General features: G+C 41.5%; 3 protein-coding genes and 1 non-coding gene across 5 annotated transcripts; 1 reads left to right on the top strand and 3 right to left on the bottom strand.

The window, feature by feature from the left end:
• The first annotated feature begins 1,389 nt into the window (after positions 1-1,389).
• si:dkey-20d21.12 (uncharacterized protein LOC556245 homolog) lies at positions 1,390-4,290 on the top strand. Its single transcript, XM_061056641.1, has 3 exons — positions 1,390-2,006; positions 2,713-2,931; positions 3,651-4,290. The coding sequence occupies exons 1-3, from the start codon at positions 1,871-1,873 to the stop codon at positions 3,785-3,787; spliced, it is 492 nt and encodes a 163-aa protein (XP_060912624.1). The 5' UTR covers positions 1,390-1,870; the 3' UTR covers positions 3,788-4,290.
• A 537-nt stretch (positions 4,291-4,827) lies between these two features.
• On the bottom strand, positions 4,828-17,493 carry hyal3 (hyaluronidase 3). Of its 2 annotated transcripts, none has more exons than XM_061056633.1 (7): positions 16,552-17,493; positions 7,999-8,292; positions 7,402-7,837; positions 6,848-6,995; positions 5,508-5,634; positions 5,311-5,400; positions 4,828-5,235 (listed from the first exon to the last, which is right to left on the bottom strand). In XM_061056633.1, exons 2-7 carry the CDS (start codon positions 8,260-8,262, stop codon positions 4,972-4,974), a joined length of 1,329 nt encoding a protein of 442 aa, XP_060912616.1. In that variant the 5' UTR covers positions 8,263-8,292; positions 16,552-17,493; the 3' UTR covers positions 4,828-4,971. The 2 variants fall into 2 exon arrangements, with proteins under 2 accessions (XP_060912616.1, XP_060912617.1); XM_061056634.1 differs by lacking the exon at positions 16,552-17,493 and adding an exon at positions 8,364-8,769.
• LOC132990444 (N-alpha-acetyltransferase 80) lies at positions 9,701-14,481 on the bottom strand. Its single transcript, XM_061058751.1, has 2 exons — positions 14,458-14,481; positions 9,701-11,585 (listed from the first exon to the last, which is right to left on the bottom strand). Exons 1-2 carry the CDS (start codon positions 14,479-14,481, stop codon positions 10,473-10,475), a joined length of 1,137 nt encoding a protein of 378 aa, XP_060914734.1. The 3' UTR covers positions 9,701-10,472.
• LOC132990455 (U5 spliceosomal RNA) lies at positions 15,417-15,532 on the bottom strand. Its single transcript, XR_009676061.1, has one exon. It is a non-coding gene; the product is annotated as a U5 spliceosomal RNA (small nuclear RNA).
• Positions 17,494-17,591: the final 98 nt, after the last annotated feature.

Here is a 17,591-nt window from a genome sequence, read left to right as displayed (position 1 = left end):
GATGCATCAAGTTGTAGATGCTTTGACTGATAACCTGTCTGCTCTGTGACTCTGTGAGGATATGTTGATCTGTGTTTCTAATTTCTCTTGTCTATAACTTGTTCAGATGTGCAGCTGCCTTTCTTGGCCAGGACGATCTGGGTTCAGGTTCCTGGTTAAATAAAATGTAAAAAAGAAAAATAAGTAAAAACTGTTTACATCATGTCTTGATCAAAAATCAAGATATGTTATCTCATCTGTCCATTATTCTGAAAACACCTGAAAAGTGAACAGGTGTTTTTGGTCAGATAAACTGACCTTTAACTTTTTAATATACAAGTATTTGTGTGTGTGTTTATCCCAACACACCCACCATGCCCTCCTGCTGGATCATCTAAACATCCTTCGGCCTGACACACTAATAATACCCCCATGTGTCTGCTGCTATTTTGGACCTTGAGGGCCTGCAGGGTGGGGTGTGCATGAGTATGTGTGGAGGGGACTGAAAAGCCTTCCTCTCTCTGTCCCCCTAACGGGGTAACTAGGGTAGACCGATTTGGAACATAGACACACACAAACATACTTAGCAAGGGGAGGCTGTGGAGGTGGGGGTGCGTCCTACAGTTGCTCAGTGACACACATGCTCATAAGGAGCTCAACTCTGAAGAAAAACCTGGAGGTTCCCTTTTGTTTTTCAACTCAAGGATTGAACTGGAATAAATTATAAACAGTTTTGATACGATCTGAGTTCAGTTGGATTCCTTTTGTTGCTTTGTGGCTCTCGGGGATAACTTGTGTGAACATTTATTTTAACTCACTGCTGCTCCGTTTGGTGCGGAGACATGTTTTGGAAAACTGGTGGCTGTGTCTGAGGCTCCAGAACGAAAAGCAGTTGAAACATAAGATGCAACACAGCTCTTATTCATGGTGACTGAAGGTAAGTGAAAAGAGATCAACATGATTTTTTCTTATTTTTTCCGAATGAAGGTTATATTATTATTTGGCAGCACAGTACCTTTATCCAAATCTATCCACAGATACAAATAAAGAAACCTAACCACATCTTGTGTACAGTCAGATATTCTGTAAATAAAGTAGTCAGGTGGAAATTCAGTTAAACATTTATTCATCAGATAGGAGTCTGTCTTGTCCTTTGTCCTGCGATCCAACTTCCACTAACACTGCGTCTTTATGGGTTTGACAAGCAGCTCTATTAATAGGGTGATAAATCAGCCACTTATCTTGTTAGCCTCTCACACGATACAGTTTTACATCAGAAACATCCTCCTCTAGATTCATTTCATTTACAGCATATATCCTAATTCCTTCTTTTCTCTTCTGTTTCAGAGACAACCAAACATATCTCTAAATGTCACTAGCTTGATTTTTTGAGACTTAGATGAGATAGAACTTACAGTCCTATTAAATCACATAAGGAAAATAAATGACCAAAGAGCAGAAGAAAAACATTTCACAGCTGCAAAGGGAAGGAAGCTGACAAGCAAATTATCAATCAGATCATTAATGAGTCATTTTTATTTGCATCTTGTTTTTGAAAGGCCAACATATGAAAAAGATTGCTAACATCAACAGCAGGAGCCTCTTCTATGTGACATGTTATGATATAAATAACCAGAGGTGATAGTAAACATATTATTCATGTGAATATCTTGTAGAGAACATTCCTTAGGCTATTTGTCTGGTTGGTAAACACGACCCTGCTATGCTCTATTAACTGAGAAATCGTTTTTTTTGTTTTAACAAAATCCTGCTTCTAATGGCTTCAAGAAGCTGATACCTGGAGAAGTAGCTTGGTACTATAATTTATATAGCTTCTAGATTCACCTGGTAGAAGGTGATAAAAAGTGGAGTACCATCTTCAAGAGGGGAAATGTCAAGGCCTCCATCCTCTCAGACCACCCCTCAATTCTACAGGGTCAGCGAAAGAGATCTGACTGAGATCGAGCTTCATTCTGTGGACTCCATCAATGACCTCCACCGAACACACCACGAACACAGCCAAAAAGGTACACAACACAACACACACACACACACACACACACACACACACACACACACACACACACACACACACACACACACACACACACACACACACACACACACACACACACACACACACACACACACACACACACACACACACACACACACAAATACTTTAAACAGAGACTTAAAAACACAAACAGTGTTATTCAGCACCAGGGTGAAGGAACTCAGACACCTCATACAGCATTACAGGTACACCTCTATTCCAGCCCTGCTCAGAACAGGCTGTTTCTGTGTCTGTAGCTTTAACACCTAGTTGTGGGAGTGTCCCCCACCTGGAGGAGGGGTTACTGCCCTTTGTGATGTCATGAAGGGAAAATCTCCAAACGGCCTATTTGAGCACACGTTTTGTGAAAAGTGGAGCAGGCTAAAGACAGAGAGGATGGACTTTTCTCATCATTGGGACGGACTAGGTTCACATATTAGTGTCGGAAAAACATGGTAAATTAGATTTTGTATAATATGTGACCTTTAAAGGTACACACACATATCTAATACAGCCACAAATGTGTATGCACATACTTTTACTCACACACAGAGATATCAACGCAGACACAGGATCCAAGTAACCAAAACACAAAACACAAAACACAAGCCACAAAATGACACTCTAACCCAATACATAACTGCAAAACACACTGACTCTTGAATATGACATTTCAGGAAGTAGACCTCCTCGTCCTGCTTACATACCCTCCCCCAATGGGAATCTCTTCACATGTGACGTGGCAGCTGTCAATCAAAGAGGCCGTCCACTCAGCAGAAAATGGCAGACCCGTCTACAGGATATGCTAACACCAAGTTCATCACATGCTTATGCCATGGGCTGTGCTATCGTCACTTTGCTTCTGTTGACAGTGCTACTCATCTTCTACTTTTTGGGTGAGATTGCATACTCACTTTTTTTTTTACCCACTCTTTATATTTTCAAGATATTTTGTATTTCATCGATCTTTACATTGCACATGCTCCATTTTGTTCCTTAAAGGCTTTATATGTGATTTTTTGATCCAGTAGATGTCGCCCTTGAGCACCAGCATGAAACCAAAACAACTTGCGGTGTATTGTTATGTTAGCATGCTAATGCTAGCGATCTTTATTATGCTCGTATCTTCACACTGCATGTAAATTTACCTGAAATGAGCGTGATCTAGAAACACAGTTAAGCAGTGAGTACAGTATGTTATTCTTCTTTTCTCTAGTCCCTCAATTAAACAACTTTTATACCCGAGGGGATGAGCCAGCCGGCCGGCTGTCCCGATGATGTAAACAAACTGAAGATAGGACTCTGAAAACTCTGAAAACATCACAGACAGTGGGACTCGGGTGTTACACCCATTGTAGACAGTCATGACTCACAGAGTTATTTTCAGAGGATATATTTGATTTCTATATTTAAGTGTGAAAAATCACATATAAAGCCTTTAAATCTTATTCCATTTGAACGGTCATCTGTCATTTTCTAATTCATTTTATACTTCGAGCTGTGCAATGTAATCATGGTATTTTGAAAACATCACTATGAACCTAAACAGAATATGTCTTTGTGTAAACCAAAACAGAAAACTAAAAGCATTACCTTCTGTCTGTTTCATCTCCAGTCCAGCAGGGCGGCGCAATCCAGATGCTAACTGCGGCAGTGAGGGAGAAAGAAGCCACAGCCAAAGAGCTGTCACAACTGATCCAAGAATTAAAGGCACTAAGATGTAACCAGACAGCTCAGGGAGGAGGGAGATGAGGAAGATGCATGGAAAGTGCACATGTATTTGCTTGTAATATCAGAGATACTGCAAAGTGAAGTAGAACTGTGTCTAACAGAGGATCACTCCACGAGGAGGAAGTGTAATCCAAGACATTTTATGAAGGTGATCTGTTATTCAAGTTTAAGTGTTCCTGATGTGACCATGTAGTTAAGAGATGGATGGTTTCTGAACTGACCCTCTCGTACCTGCCTCCATCATTACATGAAAGGACTTTTGACTGTACACCCACATGTTTAGTCCTGTGACAGAACCGTCATTGAAGCTGTAAAGCTGGTTCGATTAACTGAATGGAGGCAGAATATCTTGTGTCACACAAAAATCTTCCAGCTGTTTTTAATTTTAACTCACTCTTGTTTGTGTGGAGAGGTGTCAGTGTCATTTTTCCAACATTGTGCATCACTGTGTGAGCAGACACAGACGTGAACCTGCCCTACATCACAGTTTTCATTAAAAACAACAGAACTTTTAAAAAACATATCTGTTACGCTCTTTGTCAGTTTTTTGTTGTTATTGTTCAGTTTGATTGTTTACTTTTTTCTATGTTAGCTTATTATCACCAAATAATCCAGATCTTGTAATCTTAATATCATTTAAAATGACTTCCAACCAGATTGTATGTCATTAGCTTTAAAGGCAGGGTTGGACATTCTTTAGGTCCTGACAGAAATTAATAATTCATGTGCTCTGAAAAAGGAACAAAGAAAATTGACATTACCAATTACCAATTTGATGAACCAATCATGGCCCCCCTGCGGGTGTAGACGGAGCGCTGAAGGAATGCTACTTTCAAAATGACCAACCCTGCTTTTAAGCCCTTCAATTTTGTAGAACTTCCTTCTGCAGCACGTTGAGCAAAGTAACAGAAAAGTTTAAAAATATAAAACATGGACAAAATAACAAGTTACTTCTTTAGAGTTAAACTATAATAAAAGTTTTTGCATTTTTTTGAAGATAGATCAAAAATTATTTAAGATTTTTAAGGTAAATTCCTCCTTTTAAAAACAGGCAAAATAAACACTGCGGATCACATTTTTATTTTTCTATTTTCATTTGTTGATGAAATGCAACAAAGAGCTGACAGGTCAGGCAGTGTGATGTATGGACGCCTCGTTTACCATCATAAGAACACACTGAGTGCGCCTTTGTAGAAGTGTTGAGGTTACTTGGTCTTCTGTCCAGTCGTGTCCTTCTTCTCTTGACATTCCTGTCCAGTCCAGCCGGGATAACACCGACACCTAAAGTGTTTGATTTGATTGGGGTCTGACGTCATAGAGACCATGTGACCTGAGCTGGGTCGTCGCCTGGCACAGCGTCCGTTGCCGTGGCAAAGCTGGAGGCTGCAGCGCTGGGTGTCAGACCTCAGCTCCTGGATGAAGGGACCCAAGACAGTTTGGACGTAGTCTCGGAGCAGGATGCACTGATGCTGGAGGGTGGGAAAGGAGGAGAGGGTTACACACTAACACTCACACACAAAGGTGAACAACGCATTAGGTCATACCTTGGACTTGGCAAATTTCAGCTCTCCCCACAGGACAACTCCAACAGCTCCCAGTGCTGCACTTTCCCCCAGTGTGTGCACCAGGTCTGTCTGAACACACACAAAGAAACACAAACAACATGTAATGTACTTATTTGAAAGTTCAGAAATTAGAATATAGATGCACGAGTTTGTGGATTTTATGAGTTACAACAAACCTTATTCAGAAAGGTGAGAGTGTGTGTGAATGCGAGCCTGGCGTAGGGAAGGACTGGTGTGGCATGATTGGTGTTTTCGTCATGATGCCAAACTGACGCCACCCTCAAAGCCTCCAATAGTCTGTATCTGAGAGAAAAAAAGAAATCAACATCAATATCTCCTTCATCAATTTGTGGCAAGATGAACAGAACTTTATATGAATAATAGAGCAGGACCATTACATTTACGAGCCTCAACATCCGGTGTTGAAAAATGAAGCCAAGGATGCAAAACAGTGCAGTTCTATGAGTGTCCACTTGAGGCTGTCTCCAAAAGAACCAGAAGTCCCATACACACCCATTCAAAAATGCCAGTTTTTACAGCAGAAATAAACATGTTTACAGATTGGTACAAAAAAGGATTTTGATCTGACTGGTAAATGTCTTCGTCTGCACACACAGTACAGGGGTTATTATTTTTTATAATTCACCCATTTTGATTTGCTGAAGGATACAAGCTATGCAAAATTAGGGACGTGACAAACCTGACTGCAAGCAGCTGCTTTGTTTGTCAGGAGGCTTAAGGCCCGCCTCAGGTCCAGCTCTTTGCCTGTGGTTAGGTTGACCGTAAGTTTGATAGAGTCAACATTTACAATATGGCAACAGCTTTGGATTGGCCTCCATAACAACCCATCGGAAACTAATGAGTTATGTCACTCAGTCTTAATCCATGTTTGCATCTAGCCTATGTATATCTGTCCACATATACTGACCTAACACTGATAGATATAGATATCTGTGTATACAATAGAAGACACTCAGAAATAAGGTAATCACATATAGAGAGTGCTCTCCCTCTCTAAACCTCAACAATGTTACAAAACATGTGACTAACTTTTCATTTATTTATGACAATATGCATGTGTACTAGAACAATGAATCTACTCTCTACTCATTATCTCTAGCACATTAGTAACATTAGTAGAAGTAAATAATGGTCTTTACTTATAGAGCACTTTCTAACCCAGGTTACAAGAAGGTTACACATCACAGCTGAGCAGATGGTGCTGAGCAGTGTTGGTTGAGAGATTTTAATTCTACTTAATATTCTTGGGTGATTGATCAGAGCAAAATAAGAGCAAAGTCAACACATCTTTATTTTCATCCCAGCTCGTTCTATGTTGACCAGCATCTTGGTAATAAATGATTTTTTCCACTCTAAACGTGGCTTCTTTAGAGTATCAGTATTGATCCGTGTCTATTTAATGATTACTAAGTTAACAACACTTTCTATTCATGTTCTTCTAAGCTGTATTTCTGACTGACGCAGTTTAAAGTGGGTGAACCTCTTTTCTCTGTACCTGACCATCAGAGCTGCGTCACTAGATCCCGCCAGCCTCTTTGGAAGGTAAACACTGGGATAGAGAGCGGTGGACTGACGCCAGAGCCAGGACAGACGGTCGTTTTGTTGTTTGGTCCCCCTGTGACAGCGTCCTGTGTAGCTCTGATCTGGTTACACACATGGAACAAGGACGGACAAAGATGTGTTTTCATTCAACTAGAAACAGTTAAAGCCATTTCAAGCAAAGAAGCTCAGTTTTTCACAGAAACAATTATAGTCAATTATATCTACTAATAGTGGAACATAGCTTATACTAATGATCAGAGTTTATCAAGCCAACATTTCTAATTAATTTTTTTTTAGTGAATTTGGTCTTGGGGTGCAGTGGGGTGGTGACTCAGTCGGGTCATTTTCTGCTCTGATTTCACTTAATCACACATCTTTTTGTCTCCCCCTGCTGGCCACGAGAAAGAATGCAGGTGTAAGGAACTTCAAAATTAGAGACTTTCTTAAATATATTCTATGGTAACATCCCTGTAAGCAAACATATAAATTACTGAAGTGTTTTCCTACCTGTCTGTCTGCTTTGCTTATTGAAGCAGGGAGGAAAACCATAAAACCCCCAGAGTCCTTTAGGACGATCTCTGACCGCCACCTGCAGCGTCTCCTCCATAAACCTCCGAGCGCTCTCCTCAAACTTCAGCTTCGCCAACGACGTCTTGGCTCTTTCAGACAAGTCAGGTCTCTCCTGCTTCACCAGCAGCTTGGACAGCCGACGATACTTCATCTTGATTCCAAAGTTTCTCTCCCACAATGGCCACCACTCTTCCCAGTCAATGACAGCTAAACCGTTGAATTTGGGATGCAGTGATCTGGAGATTTGCGTCACTGCCAGGGAAAGGTGAGCCGAGAGGTCACCAAGCTGAGGTGTTCCTCCGTTGACCTTCCTGCCGTCTCTGGAGAGGTATGGATATTTCCCCAGGCGGTCCCGGTAGAAGATGGTCATATTCTGGAAATAGAAAAGCCAATGGAACATAGTTAATCCATGAATATGGGTCATTTTAGATTTTTATTTCAATTTCAGTTCTTCAGAAATATAAACCTTCTTGTGATATTAGAACAGTTACTTCAGTGTAGGATCAGTATGCTACACTGCCCCACCCCCCTCACCTGTCCCTGGAAGCGCTGCCGTCTGTTCTCCACGATGTCGAAGTCGTTCAGGTCCAGGTGGATGTTGTAGCGGTTCCCACACTGGGCTGTGGGCATGTTCCACACCACAACGAAGGGGTGCTCCTGCAGGATCGGAGCTGCCGCAGCCACAACAGGGGGAGGGTCGCGGCCGTGGACGTATGTTTGTGATGGAGAGGTGCATGGTGGGATAGTGGATAGAAGGAGAAGGTGGAGGAAGGGGAGAAGTAGGTGACAGAGCACCATGGCTGCTGCTCACCCACTGATGTTTCCGTCCTGAGAGACAAGAGGAATGAGCCAATAAGATTTGAGGATGAGGACATTTCTAATCATTGGAATCAACTTACAAGTAACCATGGTTTTCTAACTCGAATATGTGTCCCTAGCCTGTCTGTTACGGCTGTTATGTATGTTTCCCTGTGCTGTGTGTTCCTTCTCCACTTCCTGTTGTCTCCAGCCCAGGTGAAGCCACTAATTGAACAAGAGGCACACCTGGCCTCAGAGCTTAAAAGGCCAGAGCTGGCTGCAGAAAGAGAGGCATTTTGAGTTGGGACTGCTGTGCCTCTCAGTCAGGGATTGTCTGTTGTTTCTCATTTGATCTTTGTTATCATTTAGTGTGTGATATTGTAATAAATCCCTTTGTTTTGACTTTTGTTAAGGTGTTTAGTGTCTTTTAATGGGTCAATGTGTGGATTGTTGTTAGCCCCATAGGGCCGCCTTATGGCCGGGCATAACATGTCTAAGAAGTTATACAGCTGAGCCAGAAGTTATGAGAAAAGTCCATCCTCTCCGTCTTTTGTGTGCTCAACTTTTCAGGAATATGTGTGCTCAAAGATTTTCCCTTCATGACATCACAAAGGGCAGTAGCCCCTCCCCCATGTGGTTTTCACTCCAACAGCTATAGGCATGATCAAATTCAGGATCAGAGTGGATTCATAACAAGAAACTTCACAGACATGTTTTGGGAACCTCTGAGACTTGAAGGACCAATATGTAACTCTGACACCTAGTGCTTAAAATGGGTACTGCAGTCCAAATTCAAAACATTGGAGCGAGCCCATCCATGTCCAGGACACAGAAGCTTCAGTGTTTAACCAGCTCTGCATCTTGAAACCTTTATGCGCTTAACCTAACATAACCTTTAACTCTTAATATTTTAAATCTTCGCCAATATTTATGCTAGTTTGACCAAGTTTCTGGTCTTGGAGCTTGATAGAAAAATGTTGAGGTCTTCAGGTCGAGTAGAATCAGTTTTGCTTGCCCGCTTTCATCACTGCAACACCTGTTAGTTTGCCGTTTGCCTGGAAAACCAAGGGGGCAAAACGGCCGTGTGGGGGTGCCTGAAAACCGCCTACTTTCTCTAGTCTAAAGAATTACAGACCATTTCAGGACCAGAATCGACACTTAGGAGGACATACTGGCTGCTGCATTGTTGTCAGAGAAACCAGCACTTCAACATAGCATGTTTCCTTAACACTGATGATATAGTCAGGTCACGTTATGATTTCATTCAGTAGATATCTTACATATTGGACTTTTAATTAAACTTCTTTAAAATGGAATAATATGTGACCTTTAATCAAACACATTTACAGGAATTCATAAAGGAAATGAACTTCTTATTGCTCTCAGTGATATTCTGTGAATAGTTATAACATTTTAAAATAAACACAAATCAAAATGATTCATCATTCATTTCTTTTAATTGACATTATGTTCATGTTCAAGTATCAGACCAGATAAGATGCATCACTCTCAAACCTCTCAATCTTTCAAACTCAACAAGGCTTCAGTTCAACAAGGCACGTTTCAACTCACAGTAACAGTATCACATGATCGATCAGCAGCACACACAGACACACACACACACACACACACACACACACACACACACACACACACACACACACACACACACACACACACACACACACACACACACACACACACACACACACACACACACACACACACACACACACACACACACACACACACACACAGGAGGTCGGCAACATTTTAAGGCAATGGCTGCTCTAAAGGCAAAGGTAAGTTTTCTTGTTCCAGTTTTTCAGATTGGCCAAAATAGGTTTGCTCTTATAATACTGTTCAACATGTTCACCTGGCCCTAATCGTCTTCCGTACACTGATGTATTTAGTGATTATCTTTTTTTTTTAGCATAACAAGAAATCTCTGGTTGTGCACTTAAATTGTACCTTGTCTTGTTTTCTTTGTACGTGTGTGCTTCGTTATTTGTGTTGTAATATTCTTTTGCCACATCACATTCAAGATTAGAGCTTTTATCGACTCTTAACTCTTCAAAATGTAGGAAGTGAATGTGGATGTGTACTTGATTGTTTCTGCATCTCTTTGGTTTACTTCAACAGTTTGCTTTCACTGAAACAACAATCCTGTGTGCTTGTTGTGTTGACTTGATGTTTGAGTTCACAGAGGGTCAAATGTCTTTGTGCATCCAAAAGATGGGAACTCCTTTGGCATCCCTGTAGGGAGTTTCAGTCAGAGTCTGAACGACAGGCGGACCTGCAGCCTGAGGAGGAGGCGGGGGAGGAGAGGGGATGGAAGAAAGGGGAGGGGGAGGAGGGATGGATGGAGGTGGCAAGGGAGGAGGAGGTGGAGGTATGGGAGGAGGAGGAGGAGGTGGGGGAGGAGACGAGATGGAAGAAAGGGGTGGAGGAGGAGGCATGGGAGGAGGAGGTGGAGGTGGGGGAGGAGGAGGAGGAGGTGGGGGAGGAGACGAGATGGAAGAAAGGGGTGGAGGAGGAGGCATGGGAGGAGGAGGTGGAGGTGGGGGAGGAGGGGGTAAACCAGAAGGTGGAGGTGACCCTTGTGGGACTTTAGCCTCCATCTTTGCCCATGTCTCTCTCTGTGTGTTCCCCTCTTCACTAGGCATCCTGGAGAACCTCAACAGCATCTCCATGGGAACAAACGCCGTCATGGCACCGGCGTTTTGCACCGGCGTGGACAGCACGTAGCCGATGTGGGCGTAGAAGTGCTGCTTGTCGTGCGTGGTCAGGCACAGGCGCTTGAACCCTCTGCTTTTTGCATAGCGCTCGACCTCCTCCATAAGAGTCCGGCCGTAGCCCCGCCCTCGCTCGGCCTCGGACACGACCACGGACTCCACGAACAGGCAGCTGGTGTGACCTACAACCTGGGAGAGGCGAGCGTGGCCCAGCAGGCGCTCCGTCTCTCTGCGTCCCTGCAGGAGAACCAGACAGACGGGGAACTCTGGACAGGACTTCTGGAGGGAGTGGACCCGGGCCGCCTGGCTCCTCTGCCACTCGGAGTTGACGAGGTCAGCGCAGGGAACCAGCAGGTCCGGACGCCGGTGGATCGGAACAGCGCGGATCTTTGCGGGTTGATCAGAGCCAGCGTGGAGCTTCTGATTAACTTCTCTACCCAACTCTGAGATCTCACAGTCACTGCCAGCATGTTGTGTCTCATAGTCTGACGTGGAGTTGTGGCGTTCATCAACATTGGGCTCTCCTTCACTCTCGGGTTTGGAATTTGTTGATATGAAAGGTTGAGACCTGTAGTGATCAGGGTTTAACTACAGTCAGTCTCCATGTTAAAACCTACAGCAAACATGCAGTTCCTCCGTTTTGTGGTGAGTCTGAACACACACTTCTCAGCAGTGCACAAGAGGAACCTGGAGTCCTGATCAAAGATGCTCTTCAAGATAACATCCCTCTTGTGACAAATCTAACACAGAAACCTGCCTTTCATCGTGTGGAAAGCAGCACACTCAGATCAGATGTGTATGGCTTCTATCCTGGCAGGTACTAAGCTCCACACTGCTGTGAGAGGAGACGCATTGGAAAAGGACGCAACGAGAGCACTGATCTCCCCCTAATCTCTGTCTTTGCACTCCCTGTTTCAAACTCCCTGAAACCTTTTTCTGTCTGCCTCTCCTGTGCCTGGAGCAGACTCCCCGCCCTGGACAAGATCTTATTGCAGCTTTGCTGGAGTTACTGGAGTTATGTGCTCTGCTCATGGACACTTAGCTGCTGCTTAAAGAGGAAAGGGAACATTTGAGGCCGTTTTCATTTTGCATTTCTAAAATAGACAGTGGGAGTAAATATAGCAAGGAGAGAGAGGGGATGACACCCAGCAAAGGGCTGTGAGCTTTTTGTGTGTGTGTGTCGTTCTGTTCAAACTGTCCTGTAATTGTACATTTGTTTTATGTTTTTTTCTTAGGACTACGGATCAAATTTAGCTTTTGTGCTAATTCTGGCATATTTACATGGATACTATTTTGTTGATGTGTTGATTATTGTGCACTGTCCTTATTACATAAATAAATGAAATGAAATGAAATGAGGGGTCCAACTTGAGGCAGCTGCAAGAACTCAGCCTCTGTACGTAAACCAATCCTTCATGAATTTCAGTCAGATTGAAGTGGCTAAAACTAGATTTATAGTCTTTTCCCTTTAAAAATACAAGTGAAATGATCAATATGTAACTGAAACAGTTACCTGTCTTGTGTTATGTTTGTTTTCAGTGTATGTAAGCAGCACAGAGCCGTGTGATTTCTCTGCACTTTAGTCTAAGGCATATTTCCCCTCAGGGCAGATAAAGTATGTAATATAATCAAAACACACTTCCAACTCTGCTTCAAATGTTGTAACTCTCTGGGTACTGTCAGGATAACTTTAGGGTTAGTTTAATTGTGAAATGGAATGAATTCAAACTTAGTCCACTTCTGCATCTCTGAGTTTCTCAGTGAGTGTGACAGTGTTCTCTGAGTTTACAAAGATGAGACGTTAAACTGAGCCCGCTATACTTGAGCCCACTTTGATAACACAAAACTGAACCTTTATGTCCTTAACGACCACCATACAGACAATAAGCTCATTTGTTGTATTGATTTAGGCAACATAAGGCGTCATTAGACCAACCTCAGGTTCAACTTTTAAGGATTATTTGGGTCATTTTAGTTCAGAGCCCGACCAAGATGTCTGAATAGTCCGATCCATCCAACAGTGGGATGTTATGAGATTTTCTAACGTCAAACAAAATATGTTTCTGTCCTTTGCTTTATACTGTAGTTGGGCAAACAGCTCCAGTCTGTTGTCAACAGTGTAACGGCATCAGAGGGTTTCTCAAAGGTTCAGGACAGGATTCTATGGAAACCCTCTGTATTAGCATGTTAGCCGTGGCTACACTAAGCTTATATACTGTACAGTGTACTTCACCACCACTTATGTGTACTCAACATGTCCTGTTTGAAAGATGTTCCTTAAGGTCGCTTTAATGCTGCCATCATGCTGTCTCATCAGTCTGAAAGGGGAAGTAGAGCTCTATCTAACACATCTCACCACACAGTTTCTTAACAACTGCAGATGTAGAGAAAACACAGTTTACACTATAACAATACAGATTATATTGTGTCCTCATTGTATCTTTTGTGTATAACAATTTAATTCATGCTTTTTTGTATTTCCATTGCATACAGACAGAAGTGTAAACTTAAAAGTATTCATTCTGCAGCGACATATTCTCATTCATATCAAAGTATACTTCACGGCCACGCTGACGCCGATGTTACAGTTTGGCATTTTGAAGCACAAAGCAAACAATCAGTAGGAGACGGGAGGAGAGATGCAGTCACAAAGCTTAAAGTACTGGTTGAATTCATTTAACGTTTTGTTTTGGGAGAGTCCCAAACTATATTAATTTTAAATTGTCTTTACAAGACGTAAGCATAGGGGTACACTTATTTAAGTAATGAAAAAACAGGAGATTCTCTCATTTCTTAAAAAAAACGATGGGGTCAAAATATTCTGTAAATCTTTTTAAACAGTCAATATGGGGGGAAAAAAACTAACAGAAAAAATGTACAAAAACTCACCGAAAGAGAAAAGCTGAAGTCAAACGCCTGCGTGTGTTACTCAGCTGTGAGCTTGTTTGCACCAATTCAACGAAATTTCACACATCGCCACGTCACATCCACAAAAAGGATGTTAGAGAGACGTAAGAGGAAAAGAGGAAACTGGCAGTTTGACCTTCACACAACAGAAATAAAGAGAATAACCACTGTCAGGTGAACCTTCAGATCCACAAGGTCACCTCAAAAACACTTGTTGGATTTTTTTCTCATTTGGAAGATGCTGAGTGGATTTTAAGATACCGCACAGATAAAACTTTTTTAAATATCTAGATATCTGCTTTCTCTAAATGTGTTACATTTGTCCAGAGCAACTTTTACAAGTATTCATCTAAAACTCTTGCTAGGGAGATACCAAAATGCACAGTCTTTTTTATTATTATTTATTTTGGGGCTTTTTATGGCTTTATTAGAGAGACAGCAAGGCGGATAGAGTCAGAAATCAGAGAGAGAGAGAGAGAGAAGGAGAGAGAGAGAGAGAGAGAGAGAGAGGGCAAAGGAGCCACAGGCCGGACTCGAACCCGGGCCCCCCTACCTGAGGACCGTAGCCTTTGTACATGGGGTGCACAAACTAACCACTAGGCCACCGACACCCCATGCACAATCTTTGATAAGTCCTCTGGGTAATTGCATCTCTGCTCCTGTGGTTGTTGTCTCTATTTGAGGAAAATTTGCACGTATACTTCTCAGCCAGTAAGAATTAAGACTCTGCATCAGAGCGAGGTCTGCATGAAGATAAAGAACAAATACTTTTGAGGACTGGAAGTTCGAAGAAGGCCTTCGACTTGTCACAGTGCAACATAAGCAGGTGGTACTAACAACTGTGACCAAAAAAAATGTTGCCAATGACTTGATTTTACATCTTTCTTTTATAAATTATAGTTTTAAAAAGATGATTGTCTTGCTGCCTTGTTGTTTGTATCAGCTCTGTGCTTGAATATGAAATGAATGTGATCTTGTTGCTTTGAAAGAAAGGCTTATATATTATAAAGGCTTGTATTATGTGGTATCGTCATGGAGGTTTCCATTACCAATGATACTGGGTTGTTAAAAATATACAAATGTTAATTATTTAGTTCCTATGTATGAGAATCACAAATTGTTGTTTTAATGTGAGCCTAAGCAAAGACATCGCAAAAATCTGAATGTAATGCAGTACTAAAAAAAATCACATCTAAAAGATCACTCAGTTCACATTGACCTGTTTGATGGAGACACATGCTTCAACATGTTGCAGTCAGATGATACTTCAGTTAACTTCAGATAGAGTTTTTTTGGTACAACTCATCAGGACGTCTCCAATTTAAGACAATCTCATCTCTCTCAGACGTCTAATAACTTCCCCACACAATTTTATCTACCCTAAATTTCACTCAGGATCCATCAAGGAGCGTTTTCTCTGATGCATTAACTACATAATACCACTAGTCTAGACAGATTCATTACATGGGACATGCAGATTTTCAACTTATTTTGTTTTTCACAGGTAAGGGAAGCCCCGCAGTAAAGCAGGGCATCAAAAAATTGAGTTATACTCTTATTGTTCCTCTCCACGGAAATCTTTAGTAAAAGGCGAAAGATTTATACGATCTGAAGAGAAACAAGAGTGATCTGAGGAACAAGAGGCAAAGTGTCGAAGGCCATTGCTGGCCTTACCACTCTCTCTTACGGTTCATTATAACACTTCGACTAAAATACAACAGTTTCGACCACAAACGTTAAATTCTAAGTCTAACTCTAAGTTGTACAATTCTCTTACTCGCATCGTAACGTTTAAAATGAAAATATTAGAAAATACGAACATTTTATGTACACAACTGCTGCATTGCACGCTATGCATTGTGGGAGATTTATGTCTGACCTCGTCTCTAACGCTTTAAAGTTAATTTCTGCTTGTTATTTTGATGTTTGCCGATAATGATGTGAAGTGTAGGTTTAAACGAAACAAAATAAGCGTTTACATTGGACTTAAATAGCGCTAGTTTTGTAACTCGTTTAGCTGAAACTGTACGCATGCGCATTAAGTACTACAGAGATTAAATGTATCAGGAGAGCATAGTAGTCTCCCTTCTACAATGGCGGAAACAAGCTCTGTATACTGTAGCTAATACCAATATATGGTCAGTGTAAATACAACTTAATTTATTTATGCTTGTTTTGCAGGGCACATTCAATAATGGTTCATACTATATTTTTTCACACACTTTCAGGACACTTGGCTTGTTCTTATTTCCTGTGTCAACATTTCTTATCAACTGAGCGTAGTAAATTATACTCTTGAGCCAACATGTCTTTGCACCCTCTACACGAAACATCCAGGAGAGTAAATTAACAAGCATATTCGTAAATGATACAGGTTTCTGACACAAACAGAAATACTGTAAACATTTTGCTTATATCTCATAGAAACATCACTATCCTCCCCTTAGCATCAACATCCATGTAAGGTAAAACTACAAATGTGACAGATGGTGTCCCTCACTGCATGATAGCTCGCTCATGTGCTAACTTTAAGCTTTAGAAGTGTATGCAGAACAAGACAATCTGTTTGACAAAAGGAGGAACCGCAAGTTTATAAAATGTAAACGAATCATCCAAGGATATTTATCACCAGTGTAACGTTACCTACATGTTTTATTCTCGGGTTGGGTCGCCAGTAATCCTCTTCATGAAGCTCAAGTGATTGACTGATCTGCGGTCAGCTTTAGGTCTTGCAAAGAGGGAAAACAGCTGATGATCCCCGCTGACATCTGCCCCACGATCAGTTTCAAAACACGAGTCCTGCACAGACTGTCGGTAACAAGAGGAAACTGTGCAATAGGTTGTTTCACTGGTATAGTCAGTCATGTCTGCCATCTTGCGGAGGGGAGTGTTACTACATCAAAACATAAACTGCAACAAGTTGAGAACTTTCTTAACAGTTGTTAAAATCATTAAATGATCACGATATAGAATTGAGGTAAGTCGATTATATTTTACAGTAATTAATTATCACTTTCACAGCTGAAAAACGAGCATTGTACCTGTGCATGGTTTGAAGAACCACGTGATTTGATTTTCCAGTAGACAATTTAAATATTATATCAAAATCTTGCAGGCTATTCGAGCAGGTCATTATTACGCTCCCCCAAGAATATCTTCAATGAAAGGCGAATGCTCGCGATTTGAATTGACTTATCTGATTGTCGAAAACCTTAAAGCTCAACGTAGCACGTTCAAAGTGTCAAACTCCTACTCGCACTTTAAAGTTTTAGATAAATGCATTGAAATACTATAGCAGTTATAGAGGGCATGTATTGCAGGAGCAGCGCAACAATGCAACGCCTCTTCACTCGAAAATAGTTCCTTGCATTTCATTACATTTGGACTCACCTGGAAAACAGCAATTACTACGAGCAAACGACATTCAGAAAGGGGAAACTTCAGTTACACAACAGTGTTGTTGGTGTTCGGTCCAGACTTTTTCTCACCTTTAAAGCACTTCAAACTTTTGCATCCCATATCGTGGGTTTGATCATCTTAAACATTCAACAAATAATAAATATAATAAACTAAAATCTGTACTTTTTTTTATTCCATCCCGAGAATAAGTATAAGTGCACAGCTGGGTTATGTTTGTAATAGTTTTAGCACACTTCCCACTCAGTAAGCTGAAGACGATGGTGTTAG

Source organism: Labrus mixtus, chromosome 15 (assembly GCF_963584025.1).
Source record: "Labrus mixtus chromosome 15, fLabMix1.1, whole genome shotgun sequence".
Classification (NCBI taxonomy): domain Eukaryota; kingdom Metazoa; phylum Chordata; class Actinopteri; order Labriformes; family Labridae; genus Labrus; species Labrus mixtus.
The sequence above is the reverse complement of the archived record's forward strand: the minus strand, read 5'-3'. Positions and strand labels throughout refer to the sequence as shown.